We start from the raw sequence: 26,411 nt of genomic DNA on the forward strand, positions 1-26,411 counted from the left end.
CTTCTTTTTATTTGACCTCATGTTTATTAGTTTTAGTGAAGAAACTTATTTTAATTGTCCATTAGTCTCTTAAAAACCAAATAATAAATTGGATTAGTCAAGAGCTTTAAATTTCTTACTTTGTCATATTTTAAATATGACAAAAAAATATAAAAATAAAGCATCTTGAGACAATTTGACCTGTAATTGGCATTATATAAATAAATTTGAATTCACATTGTATGTATCTTGTAACGTTGGAGTAATTCAGCCATATATGTTGGAAAACACATTTTCTTTGTCCATTAATCTGTTGATTGTTTTCTCCACTAATTCATTTCTTGTTTTGGTTTACAAAATGTCAAACCCAAATATATTCAGTTTACTGTCATAAAAACCAAAAAGATTTACATTCATGATGCAGAAATCAAGCAGTTTTTCACTTTTTATCTTAGTTTAGTCAGAAAGATAGTTGATAATGCATGAATTGTTGCAGCTTGTGAGCCGTAAAAGGTTTTAATCTTTGGGGCCGAGTGTCAGAAAACATTTAGAAACCAACATCAACAAAACACTCAACAAAGACTTGAACATCATTAAAGGGAAATCCAATCGAATGTCTAATTAAAGGACATTTATTTCCAACGTAAATGTGTGATATTCATCCTCTGGAGCTTTCTCTTCACATCGTCTTCCACCTGGACTGGTTTGGTCGGGAGCATGTGCAACAAACATTTGAAAAACTGCACTTTAACATCAATGAATGACACTGAAGTTTAACCTCTACATAAATGAGACTGAGTCTGGATGTGCTGCTCTGTCATTAACTCCTAAGTTTAGGGAAAGTTCAAACAAAAGAGGACAGTTCAGATAAGACTTGAGAATGAGCTTATTTTGAACAAACATCTCAGACTTTCTGAGCTTCAGCACCTCTAGCAAGATATTTTAACAACCAGCAACTCAAGAGATCCACAAGTTGGAGAGAGTTAGATTTAGCTGAGCCAAAGAACATGTGGGATGCTAACCTAGCAAACATTTCAGACTTTTCTCTGTGAATTCTGAGAAATAATTTACTACTTAATGACAGAGCTACACATCTTAACTCAGTCTCATTAAAACAGACTTTAATTCTGTGTCATCCATCCATATTAAAGTGCAGTTACCCAAAATGTTTGTTGCATGAGCTCCAACAAAACCTGTCCAGGTAGAAGGCCACTTTGACAAACAGGAAGTGGAAGATTCCAAGCAGATTTATAGAAGGGGGAACCGGACTGTACTAAGTGTGGTCCAGTATAGAGGGGTGTTTTGTGGGTTTTTAAGGCTGATAATGATTATTAGTGAGACATTTGGAGTAGATATTCATTTGCAGTAAATGAAAGTATTTAAAATCTTGGAGTTAAACTTAGAACAACACAAACTCTAACAGAAAACTTTGCTGATACGTTTTTGTTTTGTTTACAGATGTTAAGTTAAAGGAGTTTTATTCGTGACGTATAACCAATCAAATCACTCCAGAAGACAGAGCGACCACAGGTAGATAAAGGTTCAGAGCCAAAGTAGCGCCATTATTAAATTGATTTATTACCGTAAATCAGTAAAAAATTAAATACTGATAATCAGTAAATCAGTCAGCCCACAATTACTACAATTCTACAGTGGATGTGTCTTTTATACAGTATATGATGTATACACTATGTTTGTTTCTTCCTCTGTTGTTTTCTGGATTGTACTCAGCTGCATGCCTTCGTCCACCCGGCCTCCGTTGACTCGTCCCGCCTGCCGTCTCTGGAGCTGAAGCTGGATTGGAACAGACCAAAATACAGTCCAATCACGATGCCAGCTGCCTCTCAAAAGGCTCCTTCATCTGGCAGGTGGCGCCACTTCTTCTGAGGGGAAGCTGAGCTGGCCCAGCAGAACTTTGGAGATGTGTTCCAGTGGTTGGTGGATGTGTAGGGAGATAGAGAGGGACCTTTGAATTGTTCAGAAAGGAAAACAGGAACCCATTGGTAGTTTTAGTTTAGGCTGCTACTCTGGTGTGTTTTGGGGTTTTAAGAGGTGAACAGGAAGAGGTTTTTTTCATACTATCTTTTACTTTGTTCCTGGTTGGAATGTCCATCAATGTCAACGTGAAGTTCACTTTTAGTTCTGTTTATTTTTATTTTACTAACACCCATTTGCTTTTCACCCCCTTCACGTGTTGTTGTAAACTTACTCTTTCAAATAAATACTCGTCTAACCCTCTGGAAACCAGCGTTTGGACTGTTTTTGTGTTGCTCCTCACCTACTTCAGACAGCCGGGACATAACGTTTTGTGGACTAAAGGCTAAACTATGACGTTTTTTGGACGACATGCTAAACTATGACGTTTTTTGAGCGACATGCTATACTATGACGTTTTAAGAGCGACATGCTATACTATGACGTTTTTTGGATGACATGCTATACTATGATGTTTTTTGGTTGACATGCTATACTATGATGGCACGTTTTTACATGCTGAAAAATCCCATTTTTTTTTCGACATAGTATACTATGGCGTTTTTTTGCACCAAAATTCATGATGATTTTTTTTTCAAAGAAAACCGTACCATAGTGTTTTTCACAGCCTACTTTACATTATTTCATCATACGGCACGTTTTTACAACATGTTGAAAAATCCCATTTTTTTTTCGACATAGTATACTATGGCGTATTTTTTGCGCCAAAATTCATGATGATTTTTTTTTCAAAGAAGACCTTTCTGGAGTGTTTTTCACAGCCTCCTTTACATTATTTCATCGTATGGAACGTTTTTACAACATGTTGAAAAATCCCATTTTTTTTCGACATAGTATACTATGGTGGTTTTTTGTGCCAAAATTCATGATGATTTTTTTTTCAAAGAAAACCTTTCTGGAGTGTTTTCCACGGCCTCCTTTACATTATTTCATCATATGGCATGTTTTTACAACATGCTGAAAAATCCCATTTTTTTTTCGACATAGTATATACTATGGCGTCTTTTTGCGCCAAAATTCATGATGATTTTTTTTTTCAAAGAAAACCTTTCTGGAGTGTTTTTCACGGCCTGCTTTACATTATTTCATCGTATGGAACGTTTTTACAACATGTTGAAAAATGACATTTTTCGACATAGTATACTATGGCGTTTTTTTGCGCCAAAATTCATGATGATTTTTTTTTCAAAGAAAACCGTACCATAGTGTTTTTCACAGCCTACTTTACATTATTTCATCATATGGCACGTTTTTACAACATGTTGAAAAATCCCATTTTTTTTCGACATAGTATACTATGGCGTATTTTTTGCGCCAAAATTCATGATGATTTTTTTTCAAAGAAGACCTTTCTGGAGTGTTTTTCACAGCCTCCTTTACATTATTTCATCGTATGGAACGTTTTTACAACATGTTGAAAAATCCCATTTTTTTTTCGACATAGTATACTATGGCGTTTTTTTGTGCCAAAATTCATGATGATTTTTTTTTTTTCAAAGAAAACCTTTCTGGAGAGTTTTCCACGGCCTCCTTTACATTATTTCATCATATGGCATGTTTTTACAACATGCTGAAAAATCCCATTTTTTTTTCGACATAGTATACTATGGCGTCTTTTTGCGCCAAAATTCATGATGATTTTTTTTTTCAAAGAAAACCGTACCATAGTGTTTTTCACAGCCTACTTTACATTATTTCATCATATGGCACGTTTTTACAACATGTTGAAAAATCCCATTTTTTTTTCGACATAGTATACTATGGCGTCTTTTTGCGCCAAAATTCATGATGATTTTTTTTTCAAAGAAAACCGTACCATAGTGTTTTTCACAGCCTACTTTACATTATTTCATCATATGGCACGTTTTTACAACATGTTGAAAAATCCCATTTTTTTTCGACATAGTATACTATGGTTCCTTCATCAACTACGTCTTCTTTTGAAGAGGCCCTCAGATGCTGCAATCTCTGACCTTCAGGAGGAACTGCTACTTTCACTCTGTAACGAGACGGCGGTTATTTTAAAGACCCAGCTCCTGGCGACTTTGAGTGAAAGTTTAACACCCATCAAAACGGAACTACAGACAGTTAAATCTGAGCTGTCGGTCAGTATTTCAAACATCAAGTCCGACTTGGCTGCCCTAAAGCACGCTGTGGGTGAAACGGAAACTTCACTCTCCACATCATCGACGACATCGTCACACTCCAAAGCAGAGCACCTGTCTGCTGAACTTTTAAAAGTGGACAATAAATGTGAAGAATGTGAGCAGCAGCAGACTGTGAGCAGCAGAACAGATGTGATCAGAAAGAAGTCATTTCCTTTTTTCTTTTCTTTCTGGTTGACTTGATGCTGTCAGATGCAGATGTTGGAGCTTATTTTGATCTTTCAGGATAAAAAGCTGCTTTTCCTTCACAGACTTTTCAGGAAATTATTCTCTCAGGTTTTCTCTGCTATTTATATGTTTATTATCTGTGATTATTTCATTATTTCATTATTGTAAAATGAAGTTTGAGGCATAAAGACTCATTTAGTTATTTTATTCCTGAAATCTTTGACGTAGCAGAACTAAACTTCCATTAAACACTAAACGTGTCTTCAACATGGATCATTTGGTTTTAAAGAATCAGCAGCAACATCACAACAACAAATGAGACAATTTTCAACAAATTCATGAAACTGATGTCATTTAACACTATCAGTCTGTTTTAGTGTCAAATTAAAGCTGATTACTGACAACTAGAACATTAACGTTACTGTTTTAATGACATTTAAGTTTCCTGGACGTTACATTAACGTCAACCAGCCACAGTTTTATGAACTTAATGAACCACATTACAGTAACACAACACACTTCAGCTGTTTACATGAAACTCAACACAAACATAGTTAGCTTAATGCTACGTTAGCTTTAATCAGGCTACTACTGAGCAGCTAGCTCGGTTAGCATTGCTAACATTAAAACTAATATTTGCTGGATGTTAACTCTCTTCTCTGGTCAACACAGACAGAAACAAAGTCCACCAACATCTGGAGTGCATGGCACACATTACATCTGACACTAAAGCTGCATATAAAGTGCATTAAAAGTGGCACCGATACGAAAACAAACACTAACTTACCGAACTATCAGAGTCCTTTCAGTGTCTGCTGGTAGAATCAGCCGACGGCAGAAAACTGATTAAAACAAGCCAACGAGCAAGAAAACTGTCTGTGGAAAAGGTTCTGCTGCTCCACTGATAAATAAACCAACAGTTATTATATCAGAATTAATCCAAACAAGGAGAGCAGAGTCTCTGCTGCCTCCTCCATAGGACCTGTCAATCATTCCAGACCGGACTGTCAATCAAGTAGTCCCGCCCCCTGGCTTCGCAAAACTTTAACGCTCTATAAAAAAAATTCAATATTGATTTATTTTAAGATCGGCCACCTGATCTCTCATTTTGACCATGAAAACTAACGAAAAAAATAAAATACAGTCTATGCACCGTCCTCTGTTTGGCTCCACACTTGATGATGACTACTTCCGGTCTCAGAAAATGAAAAAACCGACCTTTTTTCGTTTCTCTTACTGATTTTACTTTTTTGTTATTCTAAATATAAAATGAAAATCAAAGCATTTTTAAAATTTCGTATATCCCTTTTTGATCATGAAAAGGAAAAACGCCTTGTATTTCAATTTTAATTTTTGTATTTTAAAACCAAAATCAAATAACCACTCGTTTTTTGTTTTTCAATTCCCGTTTCAGAACGGAAAATCCAATTGCCAAAATATACACGGACCAAATTTGTTAATAAAAAAAAGTAAATATGAAATCTTAAACAATTTTACCTCACATTTTTTTTATCAATACAAACTATTTTACCTTTTATGTTGCTGCTCCTTTAACTGCAGCACAAATGTTGGATAACTTAAATTAAACGTGACCTCAAATCAAACTGTCATACTTGTGCTTGGCAGCAAATTAGCAACCATTTTTTACACTCAAATGATAAAATATAGTGAAAACTGCAAAAACAATCAATTTCTAATATGATCCCAATTTAATGAGTGATACAGAAACAAAACATGTTCCTCAATCTTACAAAAAAGGAATACCAGGTGTCAAACAACACCAGGAGCATGGCAACTGTGAAAACAGCATCAACATGTTCTCACAGTTCAGAACATCAAGCATCATCATCATCTCGATACGATAATAACAGTCTTTGAGTGCTACTGGTGACCATGAGGCCGAATCTCAAATGACACCATTCCCCATATAGAGTCCTACTTTTAGCCTGAGACCCACATACAGAGCTGTGGGCAGAAAGTAGAGCACCATCCACATGAAGATGGTGTGATCTGAGAGTAGACCGCAGAGGAGGAGCACTCATTTCTTCTTCTTCTCATCTTTCTTGGCGCCATCTGCTTTCTCCTTGTCCTTGTCTTTGTCTTTGTCATCTTTTTTCTCTTTGTCGTCTTTCTTCTCTTTCTTGCCTTCCTCCTTTTCCTGTCCTTCCTTCTTTTCTGCGTCTCGGTTGGAAATCTTGTTGTTGATCAGGTTGTGCAGAGCCACCACAGAGCGTATGAGCGAGGCCAGGTAGACCACCAGCATCTGGTCGTTGGTCTTTAGGTAAAAGGCTTTTGTGAACTCCTGCAATTGAAATCCATGATATTTTTAGTAACAGAAAGTCTTGTTAGATCCACAAATATCATCTTCATATGATGTGATATTACCAGATCTGGCAGTTAGAAAATAAAAAAGTTTATTCATTACATACATAGAGATTTCTCTGATTAAAAAAAAGTTCAGATAAAAACAAATGCTTAAAAATAGCCCATGAACCAAATCACTATCATCATGGTGTTGCTTTATCACAAGACTTTGACCACAAATAATTTTGGCTGCCAAGTATTTAAGAGTGTAATTTAACATTTTATAATTCGTCATGACATATCATTTGGAAAACACTATAACAGCACTGGAGCACAAGCTGTATGTGTTTTATTAGACCTCAGTTCAGACTTTGTTTGCCCTCCAGTGGATGAAAAGAGAAGCTGCTGCTCACTTAGAGGTAAAACTTTAATCTTCAATTCACTTTATTTATTCAAAATCTGCAGTAATTGTAATTTTGCAGTATTGCTAATAGTATACCTTGATCCTATAAGTAACTGCTGCAGCTTCAAAATATTTTAAAAAGCAAACTCTCCAAGTCACATACAACAAGCATTTAAACAAACTAGTGGTGGGACGTGAGTAAAACAATTTATCCAATTAATTTGAGGCTTTGTAATTAATTAATTGCATTTTTGTCACAGCAATATTTGACACAATAAGCAAAGTTTTTCAATTCAAACAAATTTTGGCTGACGACTGAATCAATGAACAGACATATATGTAACCATTTGTATCATATTTGATGCATGAGTTTCTGAGTCCTCTATCTCATCAACATGATAAATAGTTAAACAAATAAGAAAAAACTAGTTTCTATTTCTGAAATCAACATTGTTGTGAGCAAAAGTTGCCAAAACTGCCCAATGTATCAAATGTGATACAAAAAATACATCATAAACAAAATTATATGGCATTTTTTTTGGTGAATTTTGTTAGAGGTTAATAAATGTCTCAGTTCCCAAAAAAAGTGAATTTTCTGGCTATTTTTGGATAGGTCAGACTTTCCACGGTGAAACAACAAAAATTCGTCTGCATTTATTTATATTTATCTGTATTTTTCATCTGTCTACTACATTCAGAGATTCCTGCAAACTCAAAGTGCAATTACAGCAATAATATTCAACATTTTAAGACTTTTTTGTAAACTCAAGTACTTTCAGTGTCTTCTAAAGTGGACTATTATGGGATAGCTACACCGTTTTCCGGTACCAGGACTGTTGTAGCTAACGTTAGCTCTGGTGCTAACAGCAACATGTTTTACATTGAGGTGATGCCGTCGACTTGGAGTGCTGTGGTGATCAGAAAACTCTTTTGCACACAACCAGGCTTTTATCCAAGCTGCCATTGGGACAAAAAATACTTCTGCAGATATCCCTGGAAGCTGGGTAAAAGTAGTGGCGCTGCAATTCAAAAGACACCAACGTCCCTTGAATGCCTGCTATATAATGAACATGACATAAGTGCACATTACACACAAACAACTTACCAGTAGATTTACATCTGGCAGCAGGTTGAAGACATCCTGCAGCTGATAGATGATCTGGTGGTTGATGGGAAGTTTTCCTGCTGCCACCCTCTCCAAGTAAGAGCGGATGTCCAGCAACTTTGAGTTGAGTCCCTTTAGGCCGTGAACCTGGTTTGTGATGCGTTGCGACAGAGTGCCCACTGTAGTATCTTTGATGTCTCTGTAGTCAGGGCATAGCAGAAAAGAAGTCAATGAGGATGAGTGTGTGCACATTTTTGGTTCATTCAAGTACCATACTTTCCAGACTATAAGCCGCTACTTTTTTCTTATACTTTGAACCCTGCGGCTTATACAAAGATGCGGCTAATGTATAGATTTTTACAGGCCAGTTCCATGCCGTTAATACATTTAGCCTCGCCACATCAGACCAATAAAATTATCGAACAGGTCACAGCAGACCAATGAAACTGTTCGAATTAAATCAAACACACTCACATTAAATTCTTCAAATCAGTCAAATAATCTGTGTAAATATCTCATGTTACAACGTGGACACCTGCGGCTTATGTTCAGGTGTGGCTTATATATGTACAAAACTTTTTTCTTTTTCAATTTAATAGTTGCGGCTTATATTCAGGTGTGCTCAATAGTCCGGAAATTACGGTAGTCAAGAAGTTGCCTTTTGTTCATTTTCTGTGCTCGAATCATTCTGTGTGTGTCAGTCAAAGGTTTGCTTCGTACCTCAGCAGGTGCTCCACTCCCACCTCCTCTGCTTCTTCCGCTCCAATCTCACTGGTGACGTGTTCAAATGTCTTGGATGTTGGAGTGCCATCCTATAAATAGCAAGTTGCCCATATAAACAAAGATTGCAGCTCTGATCTAAAATGATGTTTGTTTTCAATCTATACCATCCACACTGCAAAATACAATTCGTCGTTGGTGCGGTTCGTGGTTCACTTACGTCATGTATTTCCTCCACGGAGATGTATGCTTCTGTGGGCAGACCGAGATCTTTGGGCTTCACATCTATAATGACTAAGACCTGATGGGATAAAAAGAGAATTACATAGGTGGGTTATTCATCATCAGAATAGCCATGACTAGAGGGAGGTGATGTCCAGAGACATGCCCAGTAAAATGAGGGAAAAGCAGAGCAGTTACATACCGAATTGGTACAGTACTGCTTGATGAGCTCATTGATGGCAATGTCATTCTTATGTAACTTGGGTCCTGTGTGGTACCATCCGACTATTCTTTCTCTGGCTGGAAAAGCAGAACAAAAATATGAAATCAGGGCAACACAGTAACATAAAAAACAGCAGAATTTCGTTGACAAAAGCACTGCTTTACCATTAACTTTCTTGAACATGCCATACATGTTCTCCAAGTAGTCATGATCCAGGAACCACACTGAGTCGTCCCTGTCGTCCTCATCAAATGGCACTAAAGCATAGACAAAGAGTTAAAAAATTGACCTAAAATATGTATTATCTTTAGAATAATCCAGCTTTATATTGTTCTGTAGGAATCACAAGTCCATAGTAAAAGCCTGTCTATTGCATATTTAAATACTTATGGTTCTAATTAAGTCAGACATCTAATAACTTCTGTAGCATCTTTCCCTGTGAACCTCCAAACCCACCGCAGCTTTTAAAAGTTTTTTGTTTTTTTAGAATCCGAGGATTTTCAACATATTGATAGTCTGTGAACTAGTCATTTGTGCATTTTCTTCTGAAAAAATTAACAAATCAAAGCTTAAAATTGTGAATTTTCATTTCAATCTGTTTGTTCCATTTGTGTCATTTAAAATTTTTGCCAGAAATAAACTGTTTGTGCCAGAGCTTATTTAAAAAACTGCACTCCTAGGAACACCTGACAAAAATATGAAAACTCTTAAGCTGAACCGCAGGCTGTGTTCACACAAAGCAGTCAAGAGAGAAGTTTGAAATAAATTAGAGAAATTGAGAAGAAAATAAAATATACTTAATCAATCAAATACATGTAGCGTGGCTCAGAAACTGTATACTGAGGAGCAAGTTGTTGGAAGATGCAATCACCATGGTGAAATTTCTTTGTAGAGTTTATGTGCAGAGTAGAGTGAAAACGCTTCATTGGTAGAGATTATGGGAAAACAAGCAGTTAAATATCTACAGTATGTAGAGCCACTATATTTCTCTAATGTTTCTAACATCTGTAGCCTCTTGGAAAACTATGGTACAAAAAGACTGAAGACTTATAACACAAAACCCGAGTTACAGTTTGGTGTGCGTCTTCATCAGACAAACTTTTAAAGCCTGTTCTTGATTTAGTTTATATCTCTGCTCTCCCTGATGCTTTCACTAGGACACTTACCTGCAAAACTATTTGAGACGTCAAGAACCTTTTTCTGCCATGAACCCAGGAGGACTCCAACCACTCGTTTCTGGTTTCCAACCTTTCCTATCCTGCGGATTGAAACAGAGCAAATGAAGTGGTTAGTTTCTCATAGTTTTCTCAAAACTGAACGGCAGTCGTTGGCTAAGTTTTACGCTAAGCTAGCGTCAATGCCAGGTTCCCCATGTTTTCCACCGCTGAAGAAACGACTGGCAAGATAATGTCATTAGTGTGATCATAGTAGCAAGTACAACTACTAATCAATCATACAGTGTTAGTAATTCATTTAACAGTCTACCGCTCCTTGTTCGCTAACACGGAGCTAACTAGCTTGGTCACGTCTGCATTCACTCTCAACGGGGCTCTGACTCAGCAGGGCTAGCATTAGCTTAGCCTAGCGGCACCGTTACGCTTCTGGACATTTAACCTCTGATATCTACGCTAAGGCGGAACATAAACACCGAGCCTGCTGACCTGTTGAAATGATCGACAACGCTGAGCAACACAAGTGGATGAACGACCACATTTTCCACCGCTAACTCCGGCATTCTCGCAGTGAAGATAAACAGCACACAACCACCAGCACACAATGACGGCTACACTGCACTGCGCCTGACGTCACTTCCGTTTCTCTTGGCAACAGAGTCAAACGAAGAGCCGGAGGAGCCGCTGCAGACAAAATGGTAGGAGCGAGCAATTTAGTTATATATATGTTGTTATTAACATATTTTGCAACCTAACAATGTCCGTATTTATGTGAGGTAATCTCAAGTAATTATTCCATGTCACTTCAACGTAACTCGACCATCCTTCTGTGCAGAATGTTGACATTTTTCATTTTCTTGGTCAACCAGGCTCAAGTTGAAGAAACACTGAAGAGAATTGAAGCCAGTAAAGGTGTGATTGGAACCATACTGGTCAATGCAGAAGGTAAGTTAAACCAAAAAAGGACCATTTCTAGTCATTCAGGTAATTTGTTACAGTTTATAATATTGCAGGTTTTAAGTTAGTCAGCTTACTTTGTATTACATATAATATTGTGGGGTCGTAACGTTGATATTTAATTTAGCCAGCTAAATTTCCACTATTCAGATAAATTATTGTAGTTTGTTAACCTTAAAATCTAAATTAATCAGGTTAATTTTTGTTATTTATAACAACGTAGTTTATATTTAGTTTCTATTTCTATTCTATATACTGTAATATTGTAGGGTCTTATCTTTATTATCCAAGTTAGAAAGGTTCATTTGGATTATATATATTGTCTTAGGATCTTTGCCTTAATATTCAAATTGGTCAGGTAAATTTGCATTTTATAGAATATTGCTAGGGTCTTCGCCATAATATATGAATTGCTCAAGTAAATTTATCCAGTAAATAGTATTGTTGTCTTAATCTTTATTTTTATTATATAGAGTATATAATACTGTAGTTAGTCAGATGAATTTGTACATAATCTTGTCAGGTCTTAACTGTAATATATAAATTACTCAGGTACATTCACATAATTAATAACAGTGTCATGTTGTAGCCCTGATATTTAAACTTTTTAGGGGAATTCCTACTGCTAGTCTTGTTTCTCTACTAGAATACACTTTGGCTCAACATTTGTTGTTTTAAATGTGTAATATCAGTAACAGTGCCTTGGCCTGACTCCACAGTGCATCCTGTAATGACTACTGTTTTATCTTTTAAGGTATTCCCATCAGAACTACTTTAGATAACTCCACAACTGTTCAATATGCAGAACTTCTGTGCCAGCTCTCGATGTTGGCCAGGACCACAGTCAGAGATATTGACCCTCAGAATGACCTCACCTTCCTCCGCATCCGCTCCAAGAAGCATGAGATCATGGTTGCACTTGGTGAGCATGTAATACTTCTAGCTTTTGGTGTGGTTGGCTTAATGGTCATCTCTAACACAAACACACAATATGATCTCAGTCAACAGCTGAACACTTTCTTGGCTTTACTCTTGTTACTACATTTGCATGTCTGATCTTCTCTTCTTTTTATGTCTCTACAGAGAACAACTATCTGCTGATAGTCATCCAGAACCCATGTGAATAACTGGCAGGCATTTCCATGGGAGTCAGCCTTTGTCACATGATGGCGTTTTATCTGGGAAAAAGATTTTTCCACTGTGGTATGTTGCTCCATGTACTGCATAATCCCTCTTTTTATACATGGTGCACAGAGTGTGTTGCCTTTATCCCTGTCCATTCTCGGACCGCTTCTATTTAACATTTATATGCTACCCCTAGCTCGGATTATGGAACATCACAACATCTCCTATCATACTTGTGCTGATGGCACACAACTCTGTATTTCAGTGTCATCACATGACTACAATCCCTTACTGTCACTGAGTAGCTGTATTCATCGAATCAAAGAGTGGATGGGCCAGAATTTTCTCCAGCTAAACGCTGAAAAGTCAGAGGTGATCATTTGTGGCCCCAAAAACGAAAGGGCAAAGATCAGTGCTCACCTTGGCTCTATGTCATTGACAGCTACAAATCAAGCCAGAAATCTTGGTGTAATTATTGACTCAGACCTGAACTTCAATAACCATCTAAAGTTTATCACTAAATCTGCCTATTACCACCTGAAAAACATTGCTAGAATTAAGGGGTTTCTGTCTAAACAAGACATGGAAAAACTTATTCATGCATTCATTTTCAGTAGATTAGATTATTGTAATGGCATCTTTACAGGTCTTAACAAAAAATCAATCAGGCAGCTGCAGCTGATCCAGAATGCTGCCGCCAGAGTCCTTACAAACACGAGGAAACTGGACCATATGACACCAGTCATTAAATCACTACACTGGCTTCCTGTGAGTCAAAGGATAGATTTCAGAATCTTACTGCTGGTCTACAAAGCACTGAATGGTCTGGGACCACAATATATGCTTGATCTATTAGTTCCCTACGAAGCATCCAGACCCCTTAGGTCATCTGGAACTGGTTTGTTGTGTGTCCCAAGAACAAGAACCAAGCAAGGTGAGGCAGCATTCAGTTATTATGCTCCTCACCTGTGGAACAAACTTTCTGTAGATCTGAGGTCTGCTCAAACTGTCAGTGCCTTTAAATCAGGGCTGAAAACACGATTGTTCACTGTAGCGTACTTGTAGAGGAAAAAATACTTAAAATAAATACTACCTACTACCTAATACTAATACTACCTACTTGCTATACTCTACTGTGTAGCAAGTAGGTAGTATTGCTATATGCGATACTCTATTGCCTTTACTTTTTATATATTTCTTTCTTCTTTCTTATTTAAAAAAAATATTCTATATATTTTTTCTTTTTATTGTCTTGCTGCTTTTAATGTTTATGTAAAGCACTTTGAATTACCTTGTGTTGAATTGTGCTATACAAATAAACTTGCCTTGCCTTGCCTTGACTATTTCTTTAATTTTATTTCTTTGTGTTGATATTAAATAAGTTTGTGAAATAAAGCCGCTTGTCAATGTGCAATACGACATCATTCCATTTTAGTCTGTTAACGTCCATTTGGGCGACAAATTCTAACAACAGCTTAAATTACAGACATAGCAAACGTGTATACAGATGTTCTGCATTATACAATCCAGCATAACTCCACCCGATCAGAGGTCTATTACATGAAGGTAAAAGAAAACACCTGTGTTTGTGTATGTCTGCACAGCCTTTAATTACCTCTAGCTGTCACATAAATCTGCAGTGTTTTCCTTTGGAATGCAGTAAAGTAGACGTGTAAAGGCCCATAAAATGAACCAACCTTGAGAAGAAGTACTTAATTACTTCTCACCTTTGCTTTTATGCTGTTTTAAAACGTTTTTATCCACATAGGAGGGATATTTTTTACAGGAAAGCAGAGACACCACACTTCCAGGCAGCACAAGAGGATATTGAATGTTTTGATTAATATGAATCACATGCAATTGGACACAATTATCAGATTTTGGGGCACTTCCAGCCGCCACCATTCAAACTTAACACTTCTAAGAGGAATGATTCCTCAACCTGTAGGCCTTCCATATATTACTGTTTTTGCAGGTTATATCAGCAGTGTGTGCTATGAAGTGAAACTTGATCACTTTTTTACTATCATTTTTGAAAACAAACATGCTGCTTTTTAAATTCAATGCCTTTTAACTCAGGAAACTAATATTGGAAGTGATGAGACTGAACTGACCTTAAATTCATCTTCGACCTTCATCAATTCTCCTGTTCTAGCAACCTCATACCATTAGGAGCATCTCTGCTCATGCAGAAGTTCACTACACTGTATGGTGAATAAACTGGCTCTTTTGATTAACTATTTTAACACAGAAAACTATATATAAAAAAAGTCTAAAAAATTGCCATTTGAAGACAATACACTGATCATTTTTCTTGGTCTAATGAAATACATACAAGCTGAACAAACTAATATACCTCTTTTTTATGTCAGGTGAAGAAATAACTTCAGGGGATGTGATACTGACAACAGCACATTGATATGGGCTATTTTTAAACACAGCAATCACTGTGAAGTGCATATTTAAATCAGTTATTCAAACACTGCTTATTTAAATGTAATCAGGTCCACAGTAGAAGCTCCGTGTCCCAGAGTTGCACTTGTTAAATTCAATCATTCTAATAGTGGATGACATGATTTATATGCAAACTTTGAGGACCTGTGTGACAGCAGCTTTTGATTTTGTTAGTTTTTTGGCTATGGAGAGTCAAGTTCAGTGAAAATTCATTAGAGTGTATTCAAAACCTCAGGGACCTCAACCTAAAGAAAAAAAAATCATTGAAAATTCTCCCAGATAAATGACGCTAGCAGTTAAGAGACATTTTACAAATATTTTAATGTAAATTTCCATCCGAATGTACAGCAATATATGTTAATAAATAATTCATCGCAATTATACAGCCCAAATAATACATTACATAACAACTGATTGAAGCAAATATGCAAGATTTCACAGAGGTTTGAAGAGGAGCAGGTGACGCAGGAAGGTTGCGTGAATTGGGGAGATTGCTACTGTAGCTTGTGCTTGTAGAAAAAAGGTTTTAATATTCAGGCGGAGGACAAAAAAAAAGTGTGAGTTTGTGACAGTAATAATAATTCTGGCTTGAACAAAAATAAATCTCATCAAAAGACCACAGAAGGTGTAGTTTATTGTCATCCTCAGAGGGATGAAGTCATTCTGATGTTTATGTCACCCATAAACAATTAGAGAATTTTTTCGAGTCTCGGGGGAAAAAAAGATCATGTTTATTAGTTTTGACGTAGTCCTGAAATGGAACTGAATAATAATTTGGCTTTTCTGTTTCCTTAACAAAAGAGGTTCAAAATGATCATCTCAGGTAGGTGAAAACATTTTTAAGGGTTGACAGTATGCCTAAAAGTACAAAGTTACACTTAAGTGATGCCAATTATCTAAGAACGAGTAGAATCTGCAAAAGGCCTTTTTAAAAAAAATGACTTTTACTCATCTTTCTCAAACATTTATAGGCATGTGAAGGGTTTGGGACACAGACAAACTACCTGAACAATGGCAATGACTTCCATCCCTCAGTGCATCTCCAAAAACATTTTTAAATCACATGACATCTTTCAAAATACGACTGTCCTAACGTCCTTCATTTTCTAAACATTTCACTCTGACCAGCAGCAATTAAAAAAACAAACATATGGCTTCCCATATAAAATGATTAAAGCAACAAAACATACACAACTCTTCATCTATCACAAGTGATTAACTGATGGAAATCTGAACCTAAAAAAAACCCAAACTTCATTGATACCATTTGCCATTATATAGATATTTTAGATGATTCCTATGCTCTGTAGAACCTTTATCAGCACACACTGCTTCATCTGTCAGATACAGTAGACACGACAACATTACACCACACTGAGGACGGTCAAGTATTTCCTCCATTTCCACTTCAAGTGCATCCTGTCAAGTTTAAGGCCTGAGGTGTGCTTTGATTCCTTGACTCAGTTTTCATTCTCTAAGGACTAAACAAGTGACCACCGCACGCCCGGACTCTTCTCACTGCTTCCAGAGAGGCTACAGATTTGTGCCTTCTTCTCTTTAGCCATGTTGACGCAGATTCTGACATGATATGAGCTAAATGGCGGACAGTCCTTAAAGCCAACTCAAGTAGTAGGAGAGGTTAGCGTTACTCTAACAAAAGATGCAGTTTCACCCGCACACTGCTGTTACAATCCATGGGCGAAACCAGACAGTCCAGACTACATGGACACCATGGTTACAAACATGGCAGGTAATAAATTCTATCTGGGACCAATCAGGTAACTTAGCTGACTGGCCAGAAAGGTAACAAGATGACGGTCGGCTCCTTCAAGTGCTTCAGGTGTGGAGAGCGGTCAGGCTTGTTCTTGTCACTGTTCCTTTCAGAGGCGTAACCTTTAGAGGAGTCAGAGGTCACCTGGTGTGGCCGTTCACCTGCCCCCTGCCCCAGTGAATGTTAGGAAGCGTCAAACACCTCCTGAAGTGCTCGAGCTGGGCCTGCAACCTCTCCCTCTCCTCCCTCACCCTCTGCCTCTGAGTCACCAGCTCCTGACGAGTGAAGGACAGAAACAACTTTCAGCTGCATCACTCAGAAACAAGAGGACGAATGGAAAATGGGAGCTGACAGTGCAGGAATTTGCAAAGAAACACAGAGTTACTCACCCCCATAGTTAGAGAGAGCTGCTCTGCAGTTCTGGTCAGATTGTAGTTCTGTGCTTCAAGTCGCTTACACTGACTGTGAAGAACCTGCCTCTCTATGCTCCACTCTGTAAAGAGAGAAAAACACAAATCAGGAAAAATTATACGTATTTTATTGCCTCTTATACACCTACTGAGTGAAACTGGCATAATCTAGTTCTCCTGAGCCTCACATGTATTAATATAAACAAGGTAAAACATTCAGTATAACTCTTAACTTGAAAAGAAAGCAAAGTGATAATTTAATAAGAGGTAAATACTTCATCCCCTAGAGAGCAATTACACTTGTATTTTTGCTACAATAATGTGTAGGTATTTGCAGTAGATATTGTCATCACAATTCATTGTGAACCAGCAAAGCAAAGCAAAGCAAAGTTAAGCTAAGCTAAGTTCAGTTAAGACTTCATTAATCCTGAAGCGCAGTGCCTCGTAGCAAAGCAGTAACATAAATATTTAACCTGACTTAAAATAAGTCAACTAAAACAAAACCAGAATAGAAAAGCAATAAGTAATGCTAGCGCTAATACTAATGTCATATCACACACAACATTGAAATATTACACCTGAAAAATAAAATATTGCATATTACACTGTTGTATGTACAGAAATAAGCAAAATACTGCACATGACAATTAAATGTGACACTTTATATGGAAAAAAAACGAACTACAAATAAAAGTAACATTGCAAATGATATCTATATTATTGTTCAGATCTAAGGTGTCAGTACTAGAAAAGTTTATATTATCCCTTTAAAAAAACTGCTGAAATATCATTATCTGGTGATTAAACTGTCAAATATATCGGTATCAGCTTTGAAAAACCATGTTTAGTCAGGCTTTGTTGTCAATAATTCTGTTTTAAATGCATTATTTTTAATTTTTTACTGTAGTATTTGTAAATCAAGTATTTCTATTTATAGATATCACATTTATGCCATGCAAAATCTCCTAAATTATGGCTACAGACATTAAACTGACTTCACTCACCATCCACGTACTCCTGATAGGCCTCAAAAATAGCTTCAATACCCTGCCACTTCCTTGGAGCTTCTTCCTCCTCCTCCTCCTCCCCTTCATCTTCCTCCTGGCCGGACTCCTCCTCCTCCTCGTCGGACAGATGGTCCCGTGGTGCCGGAGCGTCCCGGCTGGCTGCAGGAGAGTGATAGTGATGGCCGTTGATGTGTGCGTGCTGAGGGGTATGGTTCAGATTTGAACTTTTCAGCTGAGAGATGCTGTGAGGCAGCGAGCGATCAGCCTTCACGCCGGCCTCAGGGACACAGTTTGAGACTCCTTAGGAGAAGAGAGGGAGACAAAAAGGCAATGTCAGTCTTTGCAGCCATTTTTAGTCAGTTCACTTCACTAGTGACTGTCTGGTTCGCAGCCTGCTCCACCGCAGACAGGAAGGCTCTGCAGAGGGTTATCAGGACAGCAGAGAAAATCATCGGCTGCCCTCTGCCCCCTCTGGAGAACATCACAACCTCCTGCTGCATCTGCAGAGGAAGAAAGATCTGGACAGACAGCACACACCCTGGCCAGAAGCTGTTCAGTCTGCTGCCATCAGGGAAGAGACTGAGATCCTCAAAATGCAGCACAAACAGGCTCAGGAACAGTTTCTACCCAGGGTCCATCAGACTCCTGAACTCCAAACACCTGTTTACCTGAAGGCACAATATCACTTTTTGCTGCTTTTGTACAGTCTCCTAATATATTTATCATATTCTACTGGTTCCTATTCCATTTCATTTACCTCCCATATTGCACATATCTGGCCCCCTTTGCACATGGTGTCAATTTTAATATTGTTTTGTTATATATGTACATTTGATGTTATTATTTAATGTTGATATTTTATACTCATTGCTTGTTGTTGTGCACCGTCCAGTGGAAGCTATTTATATTTTCGTCATGCCATGTGTGATGACAATAAAGCCATTCTAATTCTAATCTTCTAATTCTAATTTTAAAGTAGCGCATGCTGTCTACCACTAGATGGCGGAATAGCGTCATTTTAAAATTCACAATGGAGCGCGAGTGTCTCACCTTTTTTCTGCAGCGTGTTGTGTGTGGACTGCAGCACAGCCTGGTGGAAGTGCTGAGCAAAGGCCTCAGGTGTGAATCTTTCCCAGGGCCGATTCCGTCCGTTCTGCACACAATTGGGCTCCTTTTTGTGTGGAGGAGGAGCAGCGACGCCGTTCTGGAGGGAGTGAAGCTTCCTGCTCGATTGAGTCTCCATGAATTCAGTCTTTTCGTGATGTGGCGCCAGAGGAGGAGGGATCCGGGTCACCTGGGAGTCCACGGAGGGTTTGAGTGTGTCACTGTGGAGCTGCTTAGGTTTGTGTAAGTATGGAGGAGAGGGGCTGGGAGACTCTGGATAGAGGTGTCCGTTTGATTGAGGGGCTGAGGAGGAGTCACCTAAAAAAAAAGAAGAGTTCATTATAGACAGTTTTGTTTGTTTATTTTGCAACTTTAACCCTCTAAACCCCAAAACCAGCGTCGAAAGGCATGTTTTTTTGTTTTTAAAGTTTTTTGTTGAATTGAATAATTTATCAGAGCCAGAAACTGTTAAAACAAAAAGAATCCTCAGACTTTCGACTTTCGGATGGATCTTGAACTTAAAAAAAATCACTTTCTTCTACTTATCTCTTTTAAAATTCATTAGAACTAAAGATTCTGTGCTCCTCCGTGCCATTAGTGACTCATCTCTGCTCAACTGGGCTGAACTGCAGGCTGTGTTTACACTGAGCTAATATGAGACAAGTACAGACAAAAATATAGTATGCAGAGCTAAGATTTTTCAGTATTGACAACACTTATGTTGTACAACTACTCTCAAATAGTCATTTGTGATGTGGCATTCCACCAGGAAAACACAAACAAATCTAAGGATAAAATCTGAATTTTCATCAAAATTACTTTGTCTTACATATTTCAGATAAAAATCTGACGAAAATAAACCTTTTGCACACCAGGATTCTGTGACAATCATATAATTGTGTGCTCCTCAGTGCAACCATGAAACCATGACTGACTCTGCTGCAACCGACAGTTACATGACAAAAATTCAGGGACTTTTCAGCTGAACTGCAGGCAGTGTTTACACAAACAGGAAACAAGTATGGATACAAATCAAAAATGTAAGTACAGGACGTCCTCGACTTACGCTGAAATTCTGTTCCTACAGCCTGTCTTAAGTCGATTTCTGCCGCAAGTTGGAACTCCAACAAAAATGTAAACAAAGCCGTTACGTGCATCATGATATCGATAAGTTGAGTTCTTCGGAAAAGTTGTGAATACCAATGACTTTCATGCATGTATGAGTCAGCTTTCCTTTTCTTCGAAGCATCAGAAGAGTCAGACTTACGCTGGGAGCCATAATGAAGGGCAAAAAGTTAGCGAATGTAGCACAATCCTAGATGGCGTACAACTGGTGAATGTAAAGAAAGCCGTCTTATAGCGCTGCGTGACAACGTATTCATCCACTCTGCTCGCCAACTAGTTCCACATAACCACTTCCAACATAACAACTTAACACAGCAGGTGAAGGACGTCGTAAACCGAGAACCCCCCGTAGTAACTGCTGAACATGCAGATTCCATTTATGCCTTTATTTACATAATAATCAAAAACAATAAACTTTTTTATAGTTTACATTAATATTACTGTATCATACGGCACAGAAGACAGCTCTGAGTTCTCTTTACTCATAGCCATGGTTGTGCTGTATCTATAGAGGTACAGGACTTTATATTGTAATGAAAAATGAGCCGCCGGTGAGTAAAAATGTGACAGGAGCAAATAAAAAACACCCAGAAACTGCTTGGGGCTCAGAGGGTTAAACATATGTGTATGTCCTGACGTTTATGTGTCTCTCTGTGTGTGTCTCACCAGTTGAGGGAGCCGGAGGACTTTTACACAGCGGTGAAGGATTATATCGGAGCGTGTCTAACGTCACAGTCTTCCTCTGAATAGCCCTCAGCAGCTCCTCTGTCCTCTCCTTATCTACAGAGAAAAAGACAGAATGAGAGCAGCCATCATTCATATTTGAAAAAATGAGGACTTGAAGAAGTGACTGGCACCAGGAACTGACAGAAAAATGTCAGTAAATGGATGATCTGACGTAATGTCCATTACAAACATGCTACAGCCACAAAAATTCTAATCTGATGAAAGCTCATCATATTCAGTTTTCTCAAGTTCTCAGCTAAACATACCATGATACTTTCAGAGGACTAGATTAGCTTATACAGATTTCCACCCTGATTTTGTGTCCCATTTCATCCAAACTCTTTCTGCAGAAAAGGCGTGTGGTAGGAGAGAAAGACGAGACAAAATGCGAGGGAGTGCAAATGAGCCACTGATTATACACCAGTGTCCCTGTAAGCAAGTAATAATCATTTTAACAACAGCCAGCTTACACTGGTGTTTTAAAATCCCATTTTCAGATTCTTGTTAACAGATTTTCATTTTTTTAATAATAAATAAACAGGTAAAACAAACCAAATAAATAGAGCCAAATCTTTTGAAATTAAGTGATGAAAAATAATGAACCCTAACATTGTTATTGCAGTATTTACAGATATTTTAAGGCCACAAAAATACTGTTTGTTAAGATAATAAAACACTCAGTACAGTACTGTGCAAAAGTTTTAGGATTTTTTTCCAAAGTTTTTGCATAGGCTTTAAAATATTCCAAAATATTTTCTGAATATTTAATTTTTACACATTTGTTTAGAAGAGTTTTCAGCTGAAATCATACATTTTTAACCATATTTTGCCTGGATTAAAATCTACCCTTGTGGGAGAAAGTATAAAGTCCTGGTACAATCTCTTCTCCAGATTCTTCCTAACTTTATTTTCTTCTCACTCCACCTACAGCCTCGGTAAAAACACAACACTGAGAAAAAGTAAGTGCTACATCTTTCTATGGGGGAATCTCCAGCACAGCAACTGTGAAGAGAGCAGAGTAGCACATATGATGTGTGTGGATACTAAACAGGTTGTTACCTCTCCTCTGCTGTGGGCTGACATGGGAAAGGTTGAACATAAGGAGGAAGTCTTTTTTCTCCTCCAGTTCGGGGGTGCGGTCCATCTGCTCAGCAGAGTACGGGGTAGTTAAAGGAGGTGTGGGTGCTGGAGGTGACGAGGCCTTCTTCTTGCCCCGCACGGCCGGCGGAGAGAGGCTGCGCTCTTTCATCATCCTCCTCCTCTTCCTCCTCTTCTGGGCCAGGAGCTCGTCGCGATGAACCACCGTGGTGAGACCGCATACCCACAGAAAATCCACCTTCTGTGGAAGGGGAGGACGGATTTGGGCAGTCAGATAGCAGCAAATTTCAAGCTTTAAAACTCTGATAATGTGAATGTTTATGTACCTCGGAGGATGTGTCCAGTTTGAGTGGAGGCTGCTCGGTCACTCTCCTCAAATGAGCTTTCACCTCCTCCTCGTCGCTCTCATCATATGACTCATCCAGGTCATAGTAATAACCTGGAAAAAGTAGAGCAAGAGAGATATTATCTTTCATTATTTAAAACTGCAGGCCTACGGGGCAGTTTAAATGACACAACCAACCACCTTCTCCTGCATCTTTATTAGGGATAGTTGGCTTTTTACCAATTATCAGTCTCAGTATTTTTATTGATAGATTATTGATAAATTAAACGCACTATTTCAGGTCTGATGCAGACTTTATCTGTCTGTCATGTCTCTGTGGTCTGAGAAATGTTTCTCAAGCAGAGACTGAAAAAACTAAGCAAGAAACACAAACTGTTGCCACAAACCAAGAAATTAGCTCCTCTCACAGTGACTAAGCTGTGCTAATGGCTAGCTAAGTTAAAAGGTAGCCTCAGATTACCTTGAAACAGAGTCTGGAAAACAATAATTCATAATACTTTAAGATATGGACTTCAGTGGACAATAAAAGTTAAAGAACAGCAGATGTAACAGCAGTTGACAAACTGATCAGTCAATCTAACAGAAACAGAGGAGGTCATCCTGATTGAATCACTCCTATTTCTACTTTACAGATTCAGTTATAGTCAGCCTTATTAATGAAGAAGCCTAGTTATCAGTGACAGCTTCTCTGCCATCACATGCTGTTAACCCTCCTGCCGTCCTCATTTACGGGCACCAAAAAATATTGTTTCCTTGTCTGAAAAAAATCCAGCAAAAAAATTCCCCAAATTTCTGAAAATTTGCAAAACCTTCAGGAAGAAAATTCCAATAATTCCTTAAAAGTTTTATTTTTTTAAAAATCCCCCAAATTTGGCAAGAAAATTCTTGTAAATATTTTCAAAAAATGAGTAAAAATCTTCCAAAAAAATCCTAAAAATATCTAAAGTGAAACTTTAGATAAGTGAAAAAGCAAAACCTCTAATATTTTTACTAACATCTAACATTTTCAAACCTTAAAACGAGTCAATTGTGACCCGCAGGACGACACGAGGGTACATGACATGTATCGGTCCCAGATATCAGTAATCTGCCTTTCTTGAGTACCGATAATTGGCATCGGTATCGGCCCTGGAAAACCCATATCGATCGACCCCTAATCTTTATCCTCCTCCATCGCTTTCCTCACCTCCCTCCCTGGCCTCCTTCCTCCTCTTCTCCTCCAGGTCCAGTTTGCTGAGCAGCCGTCGGTGCTGCTGCAGAACCTCGTCATACACCAGCATGTTGTCTGGTGCTTGTCGCTCCCTGACCGGAGACGGAGATGCTGCCTGACATCGCCCCCCCAGCTCGGTGTTGGGAGCAGACAGCGGCATGGAGTGTCTCTGGTGGAGGTTACTGATGTGATGCCGGTGGTAGAGGCTCTGGACAGCTCTGTCCTGCTCAATCTTGTTCCAGGAGTCTTGCAAACTCGCTCCCCTCAGTGCTGGATACCTCTCTGGGCTTTTCGCCATCCTCCTGCCTCCCTCCTCCAGCCTCTCCCCCCAGCTCATCGGGGGTCTGTCGGCTCGGGTGAGTCCAGGAGGTGGTCGGCTCGGCGGCGTAGGAGGGTTGAGCTTCCTGCGGGAGTCTGCAGGTGTGTCAACGAGGGAGGCTGGGTTCCACAGTGTGGTGGGAGGGACGGGAGGGTGATGGGGACCTTTGGGGGAGATTAGGGGAGGCGGGGCACCGAGGCAGGGAGGCACATCTTTGCTGCCTTGGTTGTGATAGACTGAATTAGTTCTGTTTGGGAAGATAGACAAGAAATTCCACTTAGATTCACGGTTGTTGATTAAAGTGATTTTATTTGTCACATGCTCAAAGAGTGCAGTCAAGAGAAAACAATAATAATATGATTAATTACAAATCTTGGGGAAAAAAAACACAAATAACAAGGAGTAAAGAGATTGTAAACCTGAAGTGCAGTGTACATTATGTAACTGATGCAGTCGTGTGTGTATGTTTATTTATTCATAAGAGCGTGGGTGGATGGATGTTTTTGCACGTACACTTATATGTTACACACATATTTACATTGATCCAGCTGTTACTGTCAGATGTGAGGTGCTATAATTTGGATTTAGATGGGTCAATATATAATTGAGGGACTTTTGAAGTCCATGGGATATATATTGCATACATTTTTATTAAAAGTAAAAAAAGCAATGTTTTTTATGTTCATGATGATCTTGTCTTTACAAATTTCATAATTATTTATTATGGAAACAACCACTTATTAATAAAAATGACTGGATATCACTAAAATGTCAACTAAATAACCGTCCATATTTAATAACAACCACCTTCTTATTAGCTAAACAATAATAAAATGAGCTGATTCAAAAATAGTTTTGATTGTGTTCTTTTTATTAAGTTGAAATGATCATGACAGATATTTCTTTTTTGGCAATATATCAATTTTTATATGGAAAATAACAAACTGTATCTGTGTCTGAGAAATCACTTTCAACTAAGCTAACCATTACAAAAACACCTCTCAAGGAAGTGTGTTAATTCCAGATCACATGACCTGCTCCACATGATGTCATTTCCTCCTGAAGAAAAGACTGACCAGACTCCAAGGCTTTCTGAGTTATTTAATATAAAGTAGTGTGGATTTATGGCATGTCAACAGGTTTACTACAATATCTTTATAAGTAACTTTCAATTTTACTCAATTGTATATAGAATATTTAGAAGAATCTTTCTCTAAAATGCCATGTGGTGTTTGGTTATAGATGGCCATGTAGATTTTAGGCCTGAAGTCCCACAATTATATATTGACCCAGACCTTAAATATGAGTTCATAATGCAGACTGTGTAGCATGTAGCTGACCTGTGACCGTGGACATCTCTCCTCGGCTCCACCCCCTTCCCAGGTGACCTGAGGCCCAGCTCCAGTGGACCCTCCCTCTCCTGTCCCTGTCCTCGTTGTCGTGACAACCACACCTCCTCGCTGGCCCTCTGAGTCATCATGGCGGCTGCCAGAGCTCCGTGGAGCCCTCCAGTACCGGCAGCGTGGTGCTTCCCCAGGTGAGAAGGTAGCAGGCTGGGCACTGGGTGTGGAACAGAGCCTCTGGAGGAGTGAAGGCCGGGCTGCAGAGGAAGAGGTTTAGGTGCCGGAAAAGCTGGGTGCTCTGGCTCCTTGGTTTTATCTGGAGAAACAGCAGGGTTTGGATAAACTGGTTGTTCTGATGAGTTAAATCTCAGTGTTATGAGCTATTCTGACAGCGACAAACTTTTTTAAACTGTACTATCAATTTGTGGATTTGTGTTGATAACCTGTGAACTGGAGTTGTTTTCTCATTTAAATGTAGCGTTTACTTCATTACATTTACTGCATTACCTTAAAGTCTACTTGTTACAGAACTGTCATCCAGTTATAACCAATAGATTGTACTGTGACAGTAAAAAGGCACAGACAGAATAGGACAGAAATCTATAATATAAAACAGACCATCAATATACGTAGAATGTTGCTTATATTGATTGCTTACATGTTGGATGCAAGAAATAGATTTTTTTCAAGGTGGCTCTATGGGTGATGTACTAAATAAAAAATCATTTGTGTCAGAATGCAAATCTAGCAATAGGAAAACCACCAAAAAGAAGCTAAAAGGCACACTATCCAGCACTTGAGACTAAATATCTTACATGTCGTAACTTCCTACAGTTAGGCTGGTTATGTAAGATGTTGGATTTTGTCGATATCCAATATGCTAATGTTTTCCAGCTCATTTGGCTCACACTGATGCCAATATATGCATATATTTTTCTCCACCTAATTACAGAAAACATC

At 38.4% G+C, this 26,411-nt stretch overlaps 3 protein-coding genes across 9 annotated transcripts in view; 1 reads left to right on the forward strand and 2 right to left on the reverse strand.

Annotated features, from left to right (window-relative positions):
• Positions 1-5,993: 5,993 nt before the first annotated feature.
• psmd7 (proteasome 26S subunit, non-ATPase 7) lies at positions 5,994-11,104 on the reverse strand. Its single transcript, XM_023298314.3, has 8 exons — positions 10,946-11,104; positions 10,451-10,542; positions 9,449-9,541; positions 9,264-9,361; positions 9,060-9,140; positions 8,840-8,931; positions 8,120-8,318; positions 5,994-6,609 (listed from the first exon to the last, which is right to left on the reverse strand). Exons 1-8 carry the CDS (start codon positions 11,017-11,019, stop codon positions 6,346-6,348), a joined length of 993 nt encoding a protein of 330 aa, XP_023154082.1. The 5' UTR covers positions 11,020-11,104; the 3' UTR covers positions 5,994-6,345.
• On the forward strand, positions 11,071-13,878 carry LOC111588142 (dynein light chain roadblock-type 2-like). 2 transcript variants are annotated; one of them, XM_035942909.2, is made up of 4 exons: positions 11,071-11,154; positions 11,326-11,401; positions 12,219-12,335; positions 12,497-13,878. In XM_035942909.2, exons 1-4 carry the CDS (start codon positions 11,152-11,154, stop codon positions 12,538-12,540), a joined length of 240 nt encoding a protein of 79 aa, XP_035798802.1. In that variant the 5' UTR covers positions 11,071-11,151; the 3' UTR covers positions 12,541-13,878. The 2 variants fall into 2 exon arrangements, with proteins under 2 accessions (XP_035798802.1, XP_023154087.1); XM_023298319.3 differs by having other exon boundaries at positions 11,080-11,154; positions 12,168-12,335.
• A 1,416-nt stretch (positions 13,879-15,294) lies between these two features.
• LOC111588128 (genetic suppressor element 1-like) overlaps positions 15,295-26,411 on the reverse strand; it is a 50,169-nt gene continuing 39,052 nt past the window's right edge. For all 6 annotated transcript variants that reach the window (XM_035942928.2, XM_023298299.3, XM_055009162.1 and 3 more), the window contains exons 8-16: positions 25,449-25,767; positions 23,766-24,355; positions 22,560-22,672; positions 22,195-22,474; positions 21,076-21,189; positions 19,231-19,602; positions 18,178-18,480; positions 17,153-17,256; positions 15,295-17,038 (exon numbers count right to left, since the gene is read on the reverse strand). In XM_035942928.2, the coding sequence (XP_035798821.2) occupies positions 16,904-17,038; positions 17,153-17,256; positions 18,178-18,480; positions 19,231-19,602; positions 21,076-21,189; positions 22,195-22,474; positions 22,560-22,672; positions 23,766-24,355; positions 25,449-25,767 (2,330 nt within the window). In that variant the 3' untranslated portion in view covers positions 15,295-16,903. The remainder of the gene's footprint in view (positions 17,039-17,152; positions 17,257-18,177; positions 18,481-19,230; positions 19,603-21,075; positions 21,190-22,194; positions 22,475-22,559; positions 22,673-23,765; positions 24,356-25,448; positions 25,768-26,411) is intronic.

Source organism: Amphiprion ocellaris, chromosome 3 (genome assembly GCF_022539595.1).
Source record: "Amphiprion ocellaris isolate individual 3 ecotype Okinawa chromosome 3, ASM2253959v1, whole genome shotgun sequence".
In the NCBI taxonomy this organism is placed as follows: domain Eukaryota; kingdom Metazoa; phylum Chordata; class Actinopteri; family Pomacentridae; genus Amphiprion; species Amphiprion ocellaris.